At 41.3% G+C, this 22,295-nt stretch overlaps 1 protein-coding gene across 3 annotated transcripts; it reads right to left on the reverse strand.

The window, feature by feature from the left end:
* Positions 1-1,230: 1,230 nt before the first annotated feature.
* tbc1d14 (TBC1 domain family, member 14) lies at positions 1,231-21,871 on the reverse strand. 3 transcript variants are annotated; one of them, XM_057856106.1, is made up of 14 exons: positions 21,491-21,871; positions 18,156-18,798; positions 13,954-14,077; positions 10,801-10,925; positions 8,344-8,426; positions 8,156-8,273; positions 7,981-8,087; positions 7,834-7,902; positions 7,659-7,747; positions 7,523-7,594; positions 7,239-7,367; positions 7,063-7,172; positions 4,706-4,964; positions 1,231-2,617 (listed from the first exon to the last, which is right to left on the reverse strand). In XM_057856106.1, exons 1-14 carry the CDS (start codon positions 21,510-21,512, stop codon positions 2,561-2,563), a joined length of 2,007 nt encoding a protein of 668 aa, XP_057712089.1. In that variant the 5' UTR covers positions 21,513-21,871; the 3' UTR covers positions 1,231-2,560. The 3 variants fall into 3 exon arrangements, with proteins under 3 accessions (XP_057712089.1, XP_057712090.1, XP_057712091.1); XM_057856107.1 differs by lacking the exons at positions 13,954-14,077; positions 18,156-18,798; positions 21,491-21,871 and adding an exon at positions 11,686-11,710; XM_057856108.1 differs by lacking the exons at positions 13,954-14,077; positions 18,156-18,798; positions 21,491-21,871 and adding an exon at positions 11,499-11,661.
* Between the last annotated feature and the right edge of the window lie 424 nt (positions 21,872-22,295).

Consider the following 22,295-nt stretch of genomic DNA (forward strand, 5'->3'; position numbering starts at 1 on the left):
TAAAATACCTCAGCTGAGCCTCAAACGTTTTTTTGTTGTTGTTTTTTTTAAATGAGGATCTATGTACAACAAAACAATTGGCCAACTTGCACAGAAAAAGTCCGCTAGCTTAAATGCTATAAAATGCTAAAAGTTTTTTTACAATGCTCTTAACAAATGGTTCAGACACATATTCCCACAAAAAGCAACAGAATATACCTATAAACTAAATTATGAATGCATTAGAAAACATTAGCTCAAACAAAAACTTGGCTTACGTTGGTCTTAACAGGGAGCAGTTGGATTCAGCGATGTGAAAAGAGGCAGACCAGAGGGCATTGTATCCACTCTAATCAATTAAAGCGAATGCAAACGCTTTAAAAAAAAAACAAAAAAACATTATAACACCACTTTAATTAAACGAATACTCGAAGCAACAAAATTGAATTCCAATATTTTTTTCTAATCGAATTAATCAATTAATCGTTGCAGCACTAAAATAGCAAAGCACACGGTCCCAGGCTTCAACTGTTTCAACTGGGACCGTGTGCTTTGGTCAGATGAGACCAAGATTGAGCTTTTTGGCAACAAACACTAAGTGGGTCTGGCGTGCCACGAAAGATGCGCATGCTGAAAAGCACCTCATACCCACTGTGAAGTATGGGGGCGGGTCAGTGATGCTGTGGTGCTGTTTCGCTTCCAAAGGCCCTGGGAACCTTGTTAGGGTGCATGGCATCATGAATTCTTTGAAATACCAGGACATTTTAAATCAAAATCTGTTGCCCTCTGCCCAAAAGCTGAAGATGGGTCGTCACTGGGTCTTTCAGCAAGACAATGACGCTAAACATATGGCCAAATCTACACAGAAATGGTTCACCAGACACAAATTCAAGCTCCTCCCATGGCCATCACAGTCCCCAGACCTTGTTTTGTTGGCAAAAGGGGGTTGTACAAAGTATTAACACCAGGGGTGCTAATAATCGTGACACACGTTATTTGATGTCAAATAATTTTTTCTTTATGTGGGATTTTTCCCCCACTGAATGAATGCACTTGTATTGAAGGTTGGATTTTTCTCTTTTTTTCCATTAAAGTCCCATATTATTTGAATAAAAAATAAATAAATATAAATATAATATAAATTAAAAAATATATATATTAGAAGCTAAAAAACACATCTTAACCAAGGGTGCCAATAATTATGGAGGGTACTGTATGTGTATATATATATATATATATATATATATATATATATATATATATATATACCCTTCTCCTGTCTACACCCCGCCCCACGAGAGCCATCAAAAGACTGATTGTTTAACTAATTGTGGTCATTTTTCTTGGGAACCTTTTGTTGACGTGTGATCGGGTGACCTTGCCTCCCCGCCTGAGTCTGTTTCCGTTTCGCCTTGCTGTTTGATCGCTGTCGACATGAATAAATTGTTAACTTGTTTTTGGTGAGCCTTCTTCATTCCTTTCAAAATGGAGTCAGTACAAAGGGTTAAGACTAAAGTGAACGCACGGAGTTTGGCCTTTTGGCCGGGCTGCCACCGGCCCGGGTCGCTGGAGCTCTGCCAGCGCAGGTCCGGCATTTCGGCTGGCGTGATTCCGGCAATCTAGCTAAAAGTTCTTGTGTGTATATCGTCTCGTGAGTTACCAAGAGGTTTCTACCCCCAATATAGACCTCCATGATAACTTGACTATTTGCAACTCCTTTATTTTCCTCAAATGACATGTCCAAAGCAACGAAAATCGACACCTGAAGAAGACAGCAAATCAAAGACAGAACAGTGCAATCAGAGTTTACATTCATTTCACTGGTTGTTTGATTTTCTTGCTAGCTTTGAACCAGTTCCGCGTGTAACAATTTTCTTTCCTCTCGTTCTGGACTCTACGAGTGAAAACGCACATCAAAACACTCATTCCAAAGAGTCCTGCTGCACCTGAAGGGCAAATGTGCAAAAAGGTTATTGCAGTTGTGTGATGCTGCGCTTGTAGAGAAGAGTGCAAAACCGCACGGAAAAACAAAAAGAACAAACGCGTTTCCTGTTTATAACCCACGATGTCGACAACTCGCGCACCGTTAGCAACAAACAACTAAATCAACTGTTTGATTTGAAAGTCAACGGGGTGCGAAAAAAAAACAACATCTGCTTACGATAAATAAACACCTCACACGAATAAAACACCAGCAAGCCGGAATGTCGCATTAAGTGTCCCGTACCGATTATCATACTAAAAGGCAGCTTTTGACCTCGTTTCCAGAGGATGACAGTATCTCCGCATGTAACATCGAAAACAACATGTCAGTCCTATAAAATCCAGTTTCAAAAAACAGAGGAAACAACCATAAACGCGCTCAGAGTGGGAGGACAGGAAAGACTAGGGTATGACAGGGCAAAGTGAGCGTGACATTTTGACATTAAAGAGTGACAAACAAAGTGATAACTGGCATTTGGGTGGTCCCTCAGGGTCCGGGAGTGTGTTGTGTTCAGTATATTAAGGCACCCCTAGCTCAGGAATTCACAGAGTCACTCTAGTAAAGACATGAGCTCAAATTGGACTCCTGTAAGTCTTTTCAGTGCTTCAGCACAGGACTTCCTCGTTCCGGATCTTTCTGTAGCGTCTGCAGGACCTGAAAAGGCACAGGGGAAAACTAGTAATTGGTAATAAAAAAAATAAATAAATGAGGATCTAAGTACAACAAAAGAACAATTGGCTGACTTAGACAGCACAAGTCCGCTAGCTTAAATGCTATAAAATGCATATAAAAAAAGCTCTTAAATACTTCAAACACATATTCCCACAAAAAACAGCTAAATATACCTACAAACTGAATTACAAATGCATTAAAAAAAAACATTAGCTCTAACAAAAACTTACCTTATGCTAGTCACCGCGTTAATTTGCCGGACAGTCGGCAAAGCGAAAGCAAGAAATATCGAGTGTACACTCCCAAAATTGTAGCTCGTAATGTTTAAGGTGGCCTTAACAGGCTAGCAGTTGGATTCAGCTGTTCGACGAGTTATGTCATATTCACTGTTGCCATTAGAGGGCTCAATAAAACTAAATGCAAACACTGTCAAAGCAAATGCATAAACAAACAAAGGCCAACAGCTATCGGCTAGTATCGTAGTCGATTAATCGATGAACTAGTTCGTTCGAATAATCGAGTAATCGGATAAGGGACAGAAAAAAATTAAATACCTGAGCTGAGCCTCAAATGGTATAAAAATAAATAAATGATCTCAGTGCAACAAAAAAACAAATGGCTAATATAGCAAAAGTCCGCTAGCTTAAATGCTATAAAATGCTAACTTTTTTTTTTTTTACACAAAGTTCTTAACAAATCATTCATATTGCCCCCCCCCCCTCAAAAAATTCTTAATATACTTCTAAACTAAATTGTGAATGCATAAACAAACATTGAGGGCAGCAGCTATCGATTATTTTTGTAGTCGATTAATTGATGAACTAGTTCGTTCGAATAATTGGGTAATCGGATAAGCACCATAAAGAAATAAAATACCTGGGGTGGGCTTCCAACTGTATTAAAAAAATAAATGAGGATCTAAGTACAACAAAAGAACAATTGGCTAACTTAGATAGCACAAGTCCGCTAGCTTAAATGCTATAAAATGCAAAATATTATTATTATTATTTTTTTAAAGCTCTTAAATAGTTCAAACACATATTCCCACAAAAAACAGCTAAATATACATACAAACTGAATTACGAATGCATTAAAAAAAACCATTAGCTCAAACAAAAACTTACCTTATGCTAGTCACCGCGCTAATTTGCTGGCCAATCGGCAAAGCGAAACCAAGAAATATCGAGTGTACACTCCCAAAGTTGTACCTTGTCACGTTTAAATTGGCCTTAACAGGCTAGCAGTAGGCATATTCACTGTTGCCACTAGAGGGCTCAATAAAACTAAATGCTAACACTGTCAAAACAAACCATGACAACACCACTCTAAACGAATCCTTGAAGCAGTAAAATTTGATTCGGAGCTTTTTTCTAACATAATTTTCGGACTATAAGAAGCTACTTTTTTCCTTCATTTTGAATCCTGCGGATTATAATCCAGTGTTTCTTATTTGCTGATTTATTTGGGTTAATAGGTAACACTATATTTGACAGTGGTGTCATAAGACTATCATAAGACAGTTATAATTATGACATGACACTATCATGGGTACTTCGGAATGCTTATGCCATTAAGTGTCAACCCGCAATTGATGATTAATGAAACAACTAGAACAGTAACTGAAGAAATAATTAGCACAGAACATGAATTTTGTCTGTAGCACAGCAATGCATGCTAGCAGGCATATTGGATGACAACTTTATTGACAGCAGTTGGCAGCAGAGGTTGACTGTCTCCCCCAAGGCAGCAGTGATTGTCAAATGAAGCTTCTTGAAGCAATGAAACTTTGCAGCCAATTGGTTCAAAGCTTCATGTTGGTTCATTTGGTCTCATGACAGTTTTATAATGCCGCTGTCAAATAAAGTGTTATCGGTAATATCTTTTGGTGTAAATGTCCCATAATACAGTGAGGACAGCTGCAGCTTCTCAATGAATAAATGTCATTTTCGTGCCAAACCTGGTGGGTTGCGGCTTAAAGTCAGGTGCGCCTTATAGTGCGATTATCTCGGTACTCGAGTGAATCGATTAATCGTTGCAGCACTACAATAAACTTAGCAATTGCGGTCTTACCAAGGCCCACTTCCTGTTACGGCTCGTCATGTGGACCGCGGCGATGTGCTGGAAGAGCCGTTCGGCGGGGATGAGGTCAGGCAGGCGGGTGAGGAACTGCGCCATATGGATGAAGTCCATGCCGGTCAGAACGTCTTGGAAGAGGCGCAGCAGTCCGAGCGCCGTGCGAAACAGGAACTCCTCGCCGTCCCGGCAGAAGACGTCCCACACGCGGGACGCCAGGTCCAGTGGTAGAGACTTACTATACAGGGTGAAGATCCTGGTAGAGATTGACAATACTTCAGACATTCACCAAGACAGAACACAGTTCTGAACATGGAAGTACCAAAAGCCAAATATCACTAGAGCTGCAAAAATTAGCTCAAGTAATTTGCATTTATAATATAGCATTTGATGTAGCGGACTTTTGCTATGCAAGTTAGCCAATTGTTGTAACCATTAGCATTGTATAACATTTAAGCTAGCGGATTTTCACTATGCAAGTTAGTCAACTGTTGTAAACATTAGCATTATATAGCATTTAAGATACCGGAGTTTTACCATGCAAGTTAGCCTATTGTAGTAAACATTAGCATTATACAATTTGTCTATGGTAGGACCGCAATTGCTCAATTTATTTTAGTGCTGCAACGAATAATTGATTAACTCGAGTAATTCGATTAGAAAAATTAATTTTGTTGCTTCGAGTATTCGTTGCTTCGAGTATTCGTTTAATTAAAGTGGCCTTGTAATGGTTTACTTTGTAAGTGTTTGCATTTAGTTTTATTGACTTGGGTGGATACACTGCTCTCTAGTGGCAAGAGTGAATATGACATCACTCATTTCACATGGCTGAATCCAGCTGCTCCCTATTAAGACCAACATTACCAGTTTTTGTTTGAGCTAATGTTTTTTTTTTTAATGCATTCGCAATTTAGTTTAGAAGTATATTTAGCCGTTTTTTTGTGGAAATATGTGCTTGAACCATTTGTTAAGAGCATTGTAAATAAAAACGTGAGCATTTTATAGCATTTAAGCTAGCGGTCTATTGCTATGTATGTTAGCCAATTGTTCTTTTGCTATACTTAGATCCTCATTTATATATTTTTAATACCGTTTGAGGCTCAGCTCAGATATTTTGATTTTTTATGATCCTTATCCGATTACTCGAACTAACTAGTTCATCGATTAAGATTACTAAAATAATCGATGGCTGCAGCTCTATATGTTTGTTTATGCATTTGTATTTTAGTTTAGAAGTATATTTAGAATTTTTGGGGTGGAATATGAACGATTTTTTAAGAGCTTTGTAAAAAAAAAAAAAGAAAAAAAAAAGAAAAAGAAAAAAAAAACATTTTATACAATTTAAGCTAGCGGACTTTTGCTATGCAAGTTAGCCAATTGTTGTCAACATTAGCATTATTTAGCATTTAAGCTAGCGGACTTTTGCCATGCAAGTTAGCCAATTGTAGTAAAAATTAGCATTATATAGGATTTAAGCTAGCGGACTTTTGCTATGCAAGTTAGCCAATTGTTGTCAACATTAGCATTATTTAGCATTTAAGCTAGCGGACTTTTGCCATGCAAGTTAGCCAATTGTAGTAAACATTAGCATTATACAATTTGTCTATGGTAGGACCGCAGTTGCCCAGTTTGTTTTTTAGTGCTGCAACGATTAATTAATTAACTCAAGTAATTTGATTTGAAAAAAGACTGAATTTTGCCGCTGTTAGTATTCGTTTAATTAAAGTGGCTTTGTATTGGTTTATTTTGAAAGTGTTTGCATTTAGTTTTATTGATTTGGGTGGATACACTGCCCTCTAGTGGCAAGACTGAATATGACATAACTCATTTCACATGGCTGAATCCAGCTACTCCCTGTTAAGACCAACATAATCTGTTTTTTTTTAACGCATTCGCAATTATATTTAGCCGTTTTTTGTGGAAATATGTGTTTGAACCATTTGTTAAGAGCATTGTAAAAAAAAAAAAGTTAGCATTTTATAGCATTTAAGCTAGCGGACTTTTGCCATGCAAGTTAGCCAATTGTAGTAAACATTAGCATTAGATAGCATTTACGCTAGCAGACTTTTGCTATGCAAGTTAGGCAATTGTAGTAGAAATTAGCATTATAAAGCATTTAAGTTAGCGGACTTTTGCTATGCAAGTTAGCCGATCGTTGTAAACATTAGCATTAAATAGCATTTGGGCTAGCGAACTTTTGCTATGCAAGTTAGCCAACTGTTGGGAGTAAAATACAGACTTTCCTTGACAACAGAAAAAGCAGCACATTTAACGTGTGAAATTTGAAACGGAAACACCCAAATTTCCTGTTTCCTCAGCAACTCAAAAGAGGCCATCTAAGCAAACAAACTCACCAGTCGATCAAATAAATATCCGGGGTCAGCTTGTTCCCCTTGAAATGCGCAAAGAGCTTTGGTAGGTTTTCTTCAAAGAACACCTCGAATGCAGCAAAGTACGTCAACATCTGAGAAAGACACGCAGACGTTACGTGGCAATAAATCCGGCGTATCTAGTCAAGTCGCTCACTGACAAGGCTGTGGTCCACTCTGAAGAAGGCCATCTGACAAGGTTTGTTGAGCAGATTAGCGAACGCTATGAAGGCGTCGGCCGTGTCCAGGTTTAAAATGAGCACCGCCGCGATGAATGACATTCCCTGCACCTACGAACACAAAGCCGCTTAGAAAATGGCTGGTGTAAGTGATGAACAGGAGACAGTCGCCCTCAGTGGAAACCTAAAGAACCACAACCACATAGCGCGAATCACACTTGATAGGCGGGTGTGATATGGAAGTTCCAAATATACGGGTGACTTACATAGCCGACATCTGGTCGGTAGCAAGTGTAGGCTCCCAGAATGCTGTGCAGCACATCATGATAAGGCCCACCCTTGATGACGAACAGAACAGAATCAGGTCCAACGTCAACCCAACCTGGGTCTTCATGCACTGACCTCCTGGAAGATGCACAACTGGGGGAAAGTTCTGGAGATGTCCAGCTTGATCAGCTCCAAGCTCGACTCCCGATTGGACGAACCCGCATCTGGGGAAGAGGTGGGCGGTGTGGCAGGGTGTGGTTTAGATCCACTGGAAAACCGCTAGTTTCACGATTTCACAGTCCGTCCCTACCTTGGCTTTCGGCGTCTGGCGCGTTCCTCCATTTTTCTTTCGCTCGTGCCAAACAGATATTATAAAGCTCTAAAAGGAACACAAGGAGGGTCAAGTCGGGTCCCGTGGCAAATGTTTCTATTTGGATGTTCTAGTATGCACCAGTACCGTGTGTGATATTCAGTTCGTTGCCCATCGCCAGGCTCCACACTTTGCCTCTGACACTGGGCGGGATGCCCTGCCACCACAGCTCCCTTGCTCGTCGAGATGTGCACCTGCACGTGACGGGAGTTGTCAAACGTGGGCTCCGTGACGGAGACTATTTTGCTTAGGACTGACTGACATGGAGCTCCAGTTGGGTAAAATCTCCTGGTTCCACGTCTGGGCGGCTGATCCGATGCTCTCTTCTACCTTGCAGCGCTCCTCCAGTCGCTTCTTCCTCTTCTGGGCCTCTTTCAGCTCTGCAAGGACATGCTCGGATTCCAACGGGAACGAAGCCAGAGAGCGGAAAGCGCGGCCGGATCAAGTTACCTTTCTTCTTGGCCTGGGCCACCATCTCTTCGTATTCCTGACGATGTTTCTCGGCCTCGTCGGGGGGCTTGGCTGGAAGATTACTGGAACATATTTGTGCACCAACGGTAAGTACGTAGCTAGAATTAACTCATTGACTACCACCAACAGATATAAACCAATCCATTTGAAGTTCGAGGCGCTGCCAGCCCCCCCCACTTCAAGTGGATTGGACTTTTTTTAATGACAAAGTCATTTCGAGATTGAATTCAGTTTTTAAAAACCACAAGATTGGAGATCGATCATCGTCAACTGCACTGAAAGAGCTAAGCTAACACATGCTAATTGCTGTTAACCTAGCTATGTTGCTTCAAATCTCCTATTAGCACTACGTTAAAAGATTTACATTACTAAAAATATATGGTTTATTCAAACTTTCCTGTATTTAATTGTTTAATTTTTTTATTAAAAACCTGTCCTGTTCAGCTGTTTGACACGGAGAATGGAAGTCTAAGTGTCCGGTTGGTCTGAACAGTTTTAATATTTCACATTGAGAGTATGACATATTCCCATTGTGATCATTCAACATACCTCATTTATTAGGACATAGCAGCGAACAGGAAGGGGTCATAGGGGAACAGAAGAAAAGAAACGAAACACAAACAACAACAAGAAATACATTAAACGCCTACACTCACTATAAATATGTTGGTGCTATCGTCAGCTAGATGTATATCCGGTTGACACCATGTGGGGGGCCTGTTGACCAGGAAAAGAAGAGGGGGGTGGGGTCTATAAGACAAGTGATTGGGAGGGGTGGAGTGTACACAAATCAGCTCTGTGATCTAGAAACCAGTAGTCGCGTGAATCCCTTGTGAGTGTAAGCCAGTCGGCAACCGACCCTACGCTGCCCCATCGCCAAACCTGGCACCGATGCCCCCAATCACATCCAGCCGCGCGTGAGCCCCATCAAACATGCGACAGCGACGCACACGAGCGGAGACACCCCAGGACCACAGCCCCCACCCAGCAAGCCCAAAGAGGGAGGGCTGCGCAGTCCATTCCTCCTCCCGCAGCCCAGCAAAAGGGCCATCGTCACCTCCCAAGGATCCAGGGTGGTTCCCTGGGCCACTCGCGCCCCCATCAAACGGCCTTCAGGGATGGGAAGAGGGGACGCACCACGAACCCCACGCCTACCCCCACCCGGCCCATGAGTCACAGCCGCAGCCCCCCAACCGGCACGGCACGCCACGGGACCCCCAACGGCCCACCATGCCCAGGACAGGGCAGGGTCCCCCGCCAGAGCAGGAGACACCCAGCCGACACAGCGGCGTCCAGCCAGCAACGGAGCGCAGAGCGGATACCCAGGCAGAGAAGAGCAGGAGCTTCCCCCCCGCACTCCCGCGGCCGGCAGCCCAGGCAGAGGGGAGGCCACGCCTGCATTTAAGACGTCACATCCACTCTGCCCTGTCACACCCCAATCTTTCCTGTCCTCCCTCTTGACTCCAAGTTACTGTTTGGCTAATGTAAAACGGTTCATTTTTTAAAGCAAATCTGGCTCATCCATCATTTTCAACGGCAGCCAATTAAGTTAATAATGGAGGTGCGATTCGCTTCTTCGCCTGGGTGCTGGTTGCAGGAGTGGGGTGGGGGGTTTCCGGCCCCGCAGCAGCTTCTCGACACTCTCCTGCTTCCGCCTTCCCCCTCTCTTTTCAGCCCGGACATCCTCCTTTGGTTCAGTCGCGGGTCGCTGGTCAGGCGCCATTGGGTCGGTGGGGTGTCGCCCATCCTGTGCGGGGACCCTGTCCTACCCCGGGTCTAGTGGGCCGTTGGGATATAACAAGGGCGCACCACCTCGTGGTCGGGCGGGCGGTGGTCTGATGGGATTCACGCATGACTGGGTGCAATTAAGACACTCTTAAGTCAAGAAACTATAGGTGCCAGGACTAGCGATAAGGCAGCATAGAATAGGATATCAATACCGGGTTCTGACCCCCACCCCTCTTCTTTTTCTTTTCGGTCATTAGGCCCCCCACATGGTGTCAACCAGAAATACAATTGCTAACGATAGCGCGACTACATCCATAGTTAGTGTAGGCGTTCAATGTATTTCTTGTTGTTTGTTCTTCTTTTCTGTCCGTCTCTCCTTTTCCATCTCCTCATAACCCCGTCCTATTCGCCGCTTTCTCCTCATAAATGACACACAATGAATAACTATCACAATGCGAGGATATCATACTGCCATGAAATACATTAAAACTATTCAGACCAATAGGACACTCGGATTCCCATTCTCCGTGTCAAGCAGCTGAACAGGACAGGTTAAAAATGGGGAGGTGTGATTCGGTCAGGCGCAGAAGACGTATAAAAAAAATTTAAAAAAAAACAAGAATGTGGGGAATGTGAAGATAAAAGGACTACAATTTGCGTTAGTCATCCCTGATAACGAGTCAAAGTAAACAAAGTGTGTTTACATACGCGGGTCTGTCCTCCAGGATCAGAGCAGTCGTGGAAAGAGGCTCAAAGTCTAGGTTTTTCCTCACGTTCTGCCTGGGGGACGTCGCGTTGCCGGGTCCAGGTTTACCGGTCTTTGTTTCATATTCCTTAAAAAAAAAGCAAAAGCAGTAAATATAAATTGTGAACGTTTCTGATGTGTGACAGGGGTGGGAGTTTATGGCTCTCGCATCTTAGGGTCATCACGGGCAGGCGATAATAAGTTAAAATAGGTCAAAAGCAATATGATCGCACCCGTCTGTCGCTGATTAATAATGCAGGATGAATGAAGAGCGAACAGCTGAGCGTGCCGATACGTGTTCACCATCGATTCCTTGCGACGCGTTTCATTCGCCGGGAGGGACTGATGAAGTTAATAAGATTAGACATGTCATATATAACAAGCATGAAGGCAGATTTAATGGGAGCCATAAAAGGGCCTTGGAAAGCACTTATAGCCAATAAACGTAAACTGAAACCTGTGCACTTTGACGTAGCGCTTTCAAAACAATAACACAACCACGTTTTATTGCAGGATTGTAGCACGGACGTGAAAATAAGAGGAAAACAATCTATTTGAGTGTGTCGCAGAAACGCAAACATCTGAGTCATCCAGCTGCTTGCTGCTAAGAGCAGAGGCTATTGTTCGATATCGGCGGCATCCTTCCGCAATGCTAACTCACCATGAACGCAGTGACGAGTCCTCCGGGGTACTGAGCCTACCCTAAGCAAACTAACCGCACGTCATCCCTGCTCCCGAGGGGCTCGCTAGCAGCAACCGGCGGACGGCGAACGCGACGGGATAGTCAAGTTACATCCAGAGGGATGGGTCCCGCATGGGAAATGATGCGGTCGCATGGTGGCCCCCACCTCGACGCGGCTCCCTTCTCCCTTGCTCCGCATCGAGCGTGTGTGCTTGCTCTTTAGCCGCTGCAGGAAAACAATCTGGGTTCTGCGTTCCCTTGATAGTCCTTCTAGTCGATCCCGGAAAAACAGATCATGCTTCTCTCTTTCCCAAAGAAAAATGAGACACTACGTCCAAAGGCAAAGCTTCACACAGGTTTTCCAAGCAGCAGCGAGACAAAAGGCTTGAAATTGGAGCTTTCGCATGTTGTTAACCGATTCCTCAGGTCAGATATGAGGTTACACGGATCCTCAGATCGGGTTGTAAAGCATGGGCGCGGTTTCTTTTAGGGAGCCTTCTGGAAGGAACGCTAGCTTGTTTTAGACCAGGGGTGACCATTGACCAAGAGGTGAACAAGAGGTCACCTAACAGAATGTAGAGAGGTTTTTGTAGGTATTGTTGTAATAGTACTTGGTGTCCGCTATGGAGCCTCAAAATGGACATCGACAGAAATAGAATAAATTTAAGCAATCTGATACGCACCAGATTGTTTCTAGTGCGCACCAGGAACTATCTGATAAACATTAGCATTATATCATATAAATTGGCTATGCAATTTAGGCAATTGTTGCAAAAATTAGCATTAGATAGCATTTACTCTAGCGGACTTTGGCGATGCAAGTTAGTGAGCTAGCAGGATTTTGCCAAGTTAGCCAATTGTTGTAAACATGAGCATTATATAGCATTTCATCTAGCACATTATGCCGTGCAAGTTAGGTAATTGTTGTAAACATCAGCATTATACAGCATTTAAGCAAGCGGACTTCAGCGATGCAAGTTAGCCAATTGTTGTAAACATTAGCATTATATACCATTTGAGCTAGCAGAATTTTGCTATGCAAGTTAGCCAATTGTTGTAAACATTAGCATTACATAGCATTTGAGCTAGCTGAATTTTGCTACGCAAGTTAACCAACTGTTGTAAACATTAGCATTATATAGCATTTAAGCTAGCAGAGTTTTGCTATGGAAGTCAGCAAATTGTTGTAAACATTAGCATTAGACTGCATTTAAGTTAGCGGACTTGTGCGAAGCAAGTTAGCCAATTGTTGTAATGGAAGTTAGCCAATTGTTGTAAAAATTCGCATTATATAGCATTTAAGCTAGCAGACTTTTGCTGTGCAAGTTAGCCAATTGTTGTAAACATTAGCATTATATAATATAAATTGGCTATGCAATTTAGGCAATTGTTGCAAAAATTAGCATTAGATAGCATTTAATCTAGCGGACTTTGGCTACGCAAATTAGCCAATTGTTGTAAAAAGTAGCATTAGATAGCACTTAAGCTAACGGACTTTGGTGATGCAAGTTCGGTAATTGTTGTAAACATTACCATTATACAGAATTTAAGCAAGCGGACTTTTGCGATGCAAGTTAGCAAATTGTTGTAAACATTAGCATTACATAGCATTTGAACTACCAGAATTTTGCTACGCAAGTTAGCCAATTGTTGTAAACATTAGCAATATATAGCATTTAAGCAAGCAGAGTTTTGCTATGGAAGTCAGCGAATTGTTGTAAACATTAGCATTAGATAGCATTTAAGCTCGCAGACTTTTGCTATGCAAGTTAGCCAATTGTTGTAAACATTAGCATCATATAGCATTTAAGTTAGCAGACTTTTGCTGTGCAAGTTAGCCAATTGTTGTAAACATTAGCATCATATAGCCTTTAAGTTAGCAGACTTTTGCTGTGCAAGTTAGCCAATTGTTGTAAACATTAGCATTATGTAGCATTTAAGCAAGCAGACTTTGGTGATGCAATTTAGCTAATTGTTGTAAAAATTAGCATTAGATAGCATTTAAGGTCGCAGACTTTGCTATGCAAGTTAGCTAATTGTTGTAAACATTAACATTAAATAGCATTTAAGCAAGCGGACTTTCACGATGCAAGTTAGCCAGTTGTTGTAAACATTACCATAATATAGCATTTAACCTAGCGAGCTTTTTCTATGCAAGTTAGCCAATTGCAATAATTGGCTGACTTGCATAACAAGTCCGTCCGTCCATTCCGTTAGCTTAAATGCTATAGCTATGCTAATGCTAAGATTTACCAGATTGTTTCTCATGCGCACGAGAAAAGATCTGGTGCGCACCAGATTGCTGAAATGCATTTTATTTCTGTCAATGTCCCTTTAAGAGCTCCGTGGTTCGCCAATGATTAGTCAACGAACGTGGAAAGCAAAAATCTCCCCCCAAAAGCTAAACCTATCCAAAACTATGCTGAAGTTGTACCTGTTGTATCCTTTTGGGGTCCCTAATGGGCACCTCGCGTGGCGGCACCTTCCCGAACAGCTTCCATCCAGCATCCCGCTGCTCCACTGAGTGACTGTCCTTGACTTTCCTGGCAAAGAGGCTCCTAACACAAGAAACAAAAAGGGTGACAATCCTGAGGCACAAGCCATTTTGCCTGCTCTATATCACAACTGCTAGCAAGCATGAGTGTACAAACATGCGGTTCATTCATTGACCTCAAATTTCTTCTCAAACACGCAAATTTGATTGGGGCTAATGATGTCACGTGACATCACGTGCTTTTGACAATAGTAAACAGAATAGGAGATGACGCAGTCCAGGGAATAAAGAACAAAGATTAGATTGAAAAGGACGCTGAATCCACACAAAATACATCCATTCAGCTTGTTTGTGACAAATAAACCATCTCTTATCTGTCATACCCTTGTCTTTCCTATCCAATCAAGTGTCTCTTTTCCTCTTATTTGTCACGAGTAGACTTCGAGTCCATTTGAATTTACAAAGTATTGGCGACATCCATGCCTGGCTCGGGATGAAATCACGCAATATCCTCCTACCAGTCAATGTAGAGAAGAAGTGACGGCGCGGTCATCTTGCTCTGAAAATTGGTGCTCACTGAAGTTTGGAGTGAGTAGTGCAGAGCCAAAGGTGCACATCTTATGTGAGGGAGTGATACAATGCGGAACACTGCTGCACCCGTTGTGGTGGCAGGGTGGAGAAGTCCGAAGGGCAGTGAGGGATTGAGTAACTTTACAGTGCGAATGATTGATAACAGCACATTGCACGTGTGGGTGAGGATCATAAACTCTGGTCACTACTTGCGTCCCTCCCGTCAGGACAAAAGCAATAAATAACGCTTCCAAACATTCGCGAGATTGATTAGAACTGGGAGGTAATTTTGCTCATTGGCTGCCAGGACTCTCAAATGGACTGGTCTACTAGTGATAAATTATAGGGCTGCAACTAACAATTATTTTTATAATCGATTATTCGGCCAATTAATTAAACGAGTAATCAGATAAATGTCACTTTTTTCAATTACCTTCAAAGTTTAACATGTTGTTAGTAACAATGAAGACAAAATCCAATTTCAAAGCACTCTCTCTTGTATGCCAAGCTGTTATATGAATGGGTTTATGTATGAGGTTTCTTTATCAAAAGAAATTTACTTTCAACAATATCTCAAGCGCCAATGTCCAAAACACAATGCAAACACACGCTCAAGACACTGATTAGCATAATCGCTAACTAGCTTAGCGCTCCGTGTTAAGTAGTAACGTCTCATCAGCAAAGAATACAAACAATGCAATTGGCTTCATTTACTCACCTCTGACGAAAACACACAGGATCTAACAACACAAAAGACAATCTCTCAACCTTTCATCATGTTATTGATTCAGCAACGCAACCTGAGTGTAGCAGTGAACTCTCTCTCTCTCTTGATCTAGTCACTGACATGCAAATAATAATAATATATAATATTAAATAATCAAATAATTAAACCCATCAGGACGTCACGACGAGATGTAAAAAAGTGAGAGTTGCTCACCATCCTAAAGCTAATGCTAACGCGAATGGTACGCTAATGCTAAAGGTTACATTTAGAGTGAAAGGATCACTCAGTCAACACCTTAAAAGGCCAAAGCAACTTTGCATATTCTTGCATAATCTTACAATATTTAGAAAACAGGCAAGCCTGAAGCTTCCTGTAGCAGCCTGCCTTCAAGCTGCTGCGGGGGTCCTACCGTCAGTCAGTGGCGGCTAAAGTTGCCCTCACAGATGCCTGAGCGGTCCGATATATCAGCCGGCCGATATATCGTCGACCTCCAATCAAGACTACTTTAAAAAAAACTTGAAAAATTGTTGTAGATGTAAAAGTCTTTGTTTGTGTCTTAATTACGGCATCTTACTGCCATCTAGTGGCCAAGTGTTATTTCCCTCATTGTCAACACCCTCCAATCTTTTTGCTGGCTTTTTGGGATGGCTGACAAGAATAAATGGACTCACCCTGCCCTGTCATACCCTCGACTTTCCTGTCCTCCGTCTTAGTGGTGAAAATACAGGGATCTAATTTCTTCAATCTACTATAGTGCTGTAACGATTAGTCGATTAAAATCAAATTATTAGATAATTTTCCTGCTTCGATTAATTGTTTAATTACAGTGGCGTTGCAATGGTTTGTTTTGACAGTGTTGTGCGATGTTTCCTGGACTTTGAAGGATACACTGCCCTCTGGTGGCATCTGAGAATATAACTTGTCTGGCTGAAGAACATCTGCTCCCTGTTCAGGCTAACATACGGGTGTTTTTTGTTTGAGCAAATATAGTTTTTTTATGCGTGTGTAATTTAGTTAAGAGGTATATTTAGCAATGGAAATATAATTTTTGCACTCCGGTTCTCTTTTTTAAAAAATACTGTTTTACCGTTCATGCTCTCAGGTATTTTCATTTATTTTCAACAGCATTTATTGCTCTTGTGAAATGATTTCCATTGAGTTTGAAGAAACACTCAGCTATTTTACTTTGTATTTACATTTAATGATCTCTTGCAAGTGCAATCCTGCTGACAAAATTATCATAATTAATGTTATTGCAAGCATGAACTTCTTTGTTTTACATCTCATCAAAAGTATTTAATGTTTTGTTGTCTGATTACTCGATTAATCGATGGATAAATTATAGTGCCGCAACGATTTATCGATTAACTCGATTAATATGATTAGAAAAAACATTTAAATTAAATTTTGCTGCTTTGAGTATTCGTTTAATTAAAATGAAGTTGTAATGGTTTATGTTGACAGTGTTTGCATTTAGTTTTATTGATTTGGGTGGAAACGCTGCCCTCTAGTGGCAACAGTGAAATGACAACTCATTTCACATGGCTGAATCCAGCTGCTCCCTGTTAAGACCAACATAAGGTTGTTTTTTTTGTTTGAGCTAATGTATTTTTAATGCATCCGTAATTTAGTTTGTAGGTATAATTCGTCGTTTTTTTGTGGGAATATGTGTTTGAACCATTTGTAAAGAGCATTGTTAAAATGTTTTTTTAAAAAGTTAGCATCTTATAGCATTTAAGCTAGTGGACGTTTTCTATGTAAGTTAGCCAAGTGTTCTTTTGTTGTACTTAGATCCTCATTATTTATATTTTTATACCGTTTATGGTTGTGCTCAGGTATTTTAATTTTTTATGTTCCTTATCCCATTATTCGAACTAACTAGTTCATCGATTAATCGACTACGAAAATAGTTGATACCTGCAGCTCTATATGTTTATGTATTCGTAATTTAGTTAGTACCAGATAACTGCCCTCTAGTGGAAACAGTGAATATGATATAACTCATTTCACATGGCTGAATCCAGCTGCTCCCTGTTAAGACCAACATAAGCATAGTTTTTGTTTGAGCAAATGTATTAATTAATTCGTAATTTAGTTTGGAGGTATATTTAGTCATTTTTTGTGGGAATATGTGTTTCAACCATTTGTTAAGAGCACTGTTAACAAAAAAAAAAGTTAGCATTTTATAGCATTTAAGCTAGTGGACTTTTTCTATGTAAGTTAGCCAAGTGTTTGTTGCACTTGGATCTTCATTTATTTAAATGTTTATACTGTCTGAGGCTCAGCTCAGGTATTTTAATTTTTTATGTTCCTTATCCAATTCAAAATAACTAGTTCATCGATTAATCGACTACGAAAATAGCCGATAGCTGCAGCCCTATATGTTTTAGTTTACTCATTCGTAATTTAGTAGTAGATAACTGCCCTCTAGTGGCAACAGTGAATACAAGTCATTTCACATGGCTGGATTCAGCTGCTCACTGTTAAAACCAACGTAAGCTTCGTTTTTTGTTTGCGCAAATGCATTTTTCATGCATTTATAACTTGGTTTGTCTGTATATTTAGTCGTTTTTTGTGGGAATATGTGTTTGAACCATTTGTTAAGAGCATTGTTTAAAGAAAAAAAACATAAGCATTTTAGCTAGTGGACTTTTGCTCTTTAAGTTAGCTCATTGTTCTTTTCTCTCGTTTATTTATTTATTTATACCATTTGTGGTTCTGCTCTGGTGTTTTAATTTTTTTACGTTCCTTATCGGATTACTTGATTATTCGAACTAACTAGTTCATTGATTAAAATTATTGATAGCTGCAGTCCTAGTCTGCTAGTCCAGTGAAAGAGACATACCTGTTAAACAAGCTAGCGAAAGAACCCAATTTCTTCTGCTTGCTCTCCTCTTCCAGTCTGAGGAGTCCTGGGGGGTTCGCTCGCACCTCGCCCCTGGAGCTTCTCGACAACGAAGTCAGAGAGACGTCTGAGAAAGGAGCCGCGCAGCTGTCGTCCGTCTCCAAGGTGACGATGGCGCTGGAGTCGGAGGTGACGGTGAAGTGCGGGATGTCCTCGTTGGACGCAGAGAGCTCCGTGCTCGCGCTGGACGCGCTGCACACGGAGACGTCGTCGCTGCGGTTCAACCCTCGGTGGGCCGTGGCCGGCAATCTGAGAGTGGGGCTGAAGAAGCTTCCGCGCGGGAATCCGGTGGACTTGTCGCAAGTGTCATCATCCAACGTTAAAGTGGCGGGAGAGTCTCCTCCGGCGAGATCGGGAGGGTTTAGTTCCAATGTCGGGATACCGGAATCCTGGGAAGTCAGACTGTGGCTGTCCAGGTCCAGACTAAGCTTATGTGGACCGCTTTGGATAGTGGAAATTGATGATTCACTTTCTAGCACCGTGTCAGGATCTGGGATTTGCTTCTTGGAGAGATGGTGACAGTTGGAGACGAAGGAGCCTCCCACTACACAACCGTTCTCCACCACCAACCCTCCAGTCGAGCCTGGAAGAAGAGGCAAGGTGCCTTCAGATCAGAATTACTTGATTTAGCACAAACAAGTACAACCCCTAGCAAAAAGTATGGAATCACCAGTCTCGGACGAGCGCTCACTCATTTTATCATGTCGAACAAACTCAGATAAAAAGCTTGAAAAAATAATGAATTCTTTCAAAAGTGCTAAAAGCCATGACATTGACTGGATGAGTCTTTCTCCAAGGAATGCTTTAACAGTTTTAGCTATGTGGCATGATGCATTGTCATCTTGGAAAATGACCTATTTTCACTTGAAGGGATAAAGCTGTCTAAAATTTCAATGTAAAATTGTGCATTTATTGAAGATTTAACCACAGCCATCTCCCCAGTGCCTTTGCCTGACCTTCACCCCCATTTCCTCAAGGACTGAGGGAGTTTTGATGTTTTCTTCAGGTAGTCATGTTTGTATATCTCACTGGAACGGCACCAAACCCAAGTTCCAGCATCATCACCTTGTCAAGAATCTGCATTTGAGAAGGACATTGGACCTTTTCAAGAGTAAAGAATCTGCATTGGACTGGATGACTCTTTCTCCAAGGAATGCTTTAACAGTTTTAGCTCTGTGGCATGATGCATTGTCATCTTGGAAAATGACATATTTTCAATTGAAGGGATAAAGCTGTCAAAAAATTCAATGTAAAATTGTGCATTTATTGAAGACTTAACCACAGCCATCTCCCCAGTGCCTTTGCCCGACATGCAGCCCCATATCATCAAGGACTGAGGGAATTTTAATGTTTTTTTCAGGCAGTCATCTTTGTAAATCTCACTGGAACAGCACCAAACCAAAGTTCCAGCATCATCACCGTGTCCAATGCAGATTCTTTACTCTTGACAAGGTGATGATGCTGGGACTTTGAAGGGATAAGATAAAATCATCAAGGACTGACGGAATTTTGATGTTTTCTTCAGGCATCCATCTTTGTAAATCTCACTGAAACAGCACCAAACCAAAGTTCCAGCATCATCACCTTGTCCAATGCAGATTCTTTACTCTTGTTGAAGAAGATGAAAAGTAGTTGAGTCGCTTTAGTCCAATGCAGATTCTTTACTCTTGACAAGGTGATGATGGTGGAACTTTGGTTTGGTGCTGTTCAAGTGAGATTTACAAAGATGAATGCTTGAAGAAAACATCAAAATTCCCCTCAGTCCTTGATGAGTTATCTTATCCCTTCTATTGAAAATATGTTTGTCATTTTCCAAGATGACAAAGCATCATGCCAAAGAGCTAAAACTGTTAAAGCATTCCTTAGAGAAAGACTCATCCAGTCAACGTCATGGCCTGCAAATACAAAAAAATGTCCACAGCAAGGGTTCGACCTGCAAGGATGATCTGGCAACTGCAATCAAAGAGAGTTGGCACCAAATTGATGAAGAATACTCATAGAATCCATGCCTCAGAGACTGCAAGCTGTCATAAAAGCCAGGGGTGGTGCTACTAAATACTAGAGAGGTATTAAGATTGTTATTTCTTTGTTTGTTTCTCATGATTCTATTTCTTTTTTTTTTCTCGGAATGGACCAAACAAAAGTTCCAGCATCATCACCTTGTCAAGAGTCAAGATTCTGTATTGGACAAGGTGTCAAGAGTCAACAATCTGCATTAAACAATGTGTTGATGCTGGAACATTTGTTTGGTGCTGGTTCAGTGAGATTTACATTGATGACTGCCTGAAGAAAACACCAAAATTCCCTCAGTCCTTGATTTTATCTTATCCCTTCAATTGAAAATATGTTAGTCATTTTCCAAGATGACAATGCATCATGCCACAGAGCTAAAACTGTTAAAGCATTCATTGGAGAAAGACTCATCCAGTCAACGTCATGGCCTGCAAATAGCCCAGATCTCAACCCTATTGAAAACCTGTGGTGGAAATTGGGGGAAAAAAATGGTCCACAGCAAGGCTCCGACCTGCAAGGATGATCTGACAACTGCAATAAATGAGAGTTGGCACCAAATTGATGAAGAATACTCATCAAGCCCATGCCTCAGAGACTACAAGCTGTCATAAAAGCCAGAGGTGGTGCTATTAAATACTAGAAATGCATTTTGATTGTTATTTCTTTGTTTGTTTCTCATGATTCCATATTTTTTCCCCCTCAGAATGGAGTGATTCCATAAATATTTCCCTATAAAAGTAACATTTACTGACCACCACAATGTTTTTTATTCAGTTATTTTAGTGTTTCTGAATGCTAAAGAGTTACACTTTTGAACTAATTATTTTTTCAAGCTTTTTATCAGAGTTTGTTCTACATGATAACATGTCTGAGTGAGTGCTCGTCCAAGATTAGCGATTCCATATTTTTTGCTAGGAGTTGTAGAATAGCACATATTCTTTATCCTCTGTGTTAAATGACTTATATTACAGGGGTTTACCAGACAAGAGTTGTGAATGTACTCTGGTTTTCTGTGTCTGTACGAGTTTATATCGCTTACATTTCAATCAATAGCAGCATTTAGTCAGTATTTCCCGGATACTTTTGGAAGCATTCAGCCTACTTCAACTAAATCCAGATTAAGAAGCTTTTAGCATCAGATCACGTGCATTGCTTTAATCCACGTAGATATGTTCTTAAACCAAAAACAGCAATTGCTCGTTTTACTTTCTATTCAAGCACAATTGAAAAGAGCTACAGTGTTCGAGTTTCAGGGAACCTACCACAGCGGCTCGGGTTCGCCATTGGAGCCGCTCGAAGCTACAGGTGTCCGGCCGCCGTCTGCAGGTTGGAACGCTCCATGGTGATGCGGCAACCCCCCGTTTCTCCTCAACGCAACTCGGTGTGCACGAACACCACTTCCGCGAGGTCATTTGGCGACGGAAAAAGCACTCGGACCGCGACTCGACTGCTATGAAATCGGCTTCTTTTCACAGGTTTCCCCAACGGAACCGATGCGGGCGCCAAATTCGAGACAGGAAGCGGAACGGCGTTCGTTGACAAAGACGAAAAGTAGTTGAGTCGCTTTAGTTGACATCTTCTACCTGTCCGTCTGTTTCCGCCGCCATTTTAAAACTAACTTGATACGGAATGTAATCGAGCCCGGAGTGTTGACGTTAGATGGAGTCACCTGTCCGCACCAAGACATTATCAATCGATTACCTGAACTACGATGGCACGTTTGATCATAAACGCGTTGTTTCCCCCTATTTACGACGTTTGCAACACGTACAGGTTGTAAACAAACACAAAAATGATTTTTTAAAACTGCATTTTCCGCCAGAACTGTCTGTAATTGAATTTTTCATCACCCTCTCATTTACAATTCTTTTGATTACCGTAATTTTCGGACTACAACCCCTTGCAAAAAGTATGGAATCAGTCTCGGACGAGCACTCACTCAGACATTTTATTATGTAGAACGAACTCAGAGAAAAGCTTAAAAAAATAATGAATTCAAAAGTGCAACTCTTTAGCATTTAGAAACACTAAAATAACTGAATAAAAAACATTGTGGTGGTCAGTAAA

This window comes from Corythoichthys intestinalis, chromosome 13 (assembly GCF_030265065.1).
Source record: "Corythoichthys intestinalis isolate RoL2023-P3 chromosome 13, ASM3026506v1, whole genome shotgun sequence".
Taxonomy (NCBI): Eukaryota; Metazoa; Chordata; class Actinopteri; order Syngnathiformes; family Syngnathidae; genus Corythoichthys; species Corythoichthys intestinalis.

What these genes read in the sequence shown, in the direction of transcription:
- tbc1d14 (XM_057856106.1), bottom strand. Translation starts at nt 21,512, where the DNA reads ATGGCGAACCCGAGCCGCTGTG. An exon ending in GGCCCAGGCCAAGAAGAAAG is followed by an intron (nt 8,274 to 8,343) that starts GTAACTTGATCC and finishes ATGTCCTTGCAG; the next exon opens with AGCTGAAAGAGGCCCAGAAG. An exon ending in CGAACTGAATATCACACACG is followed by an intron (nt 7,903 to 7,980) that starts GTACTGGTGCAT and finishes TGTTCCTTTTAG; the next exon opens with AGCTTTATAATATCTGTTTG.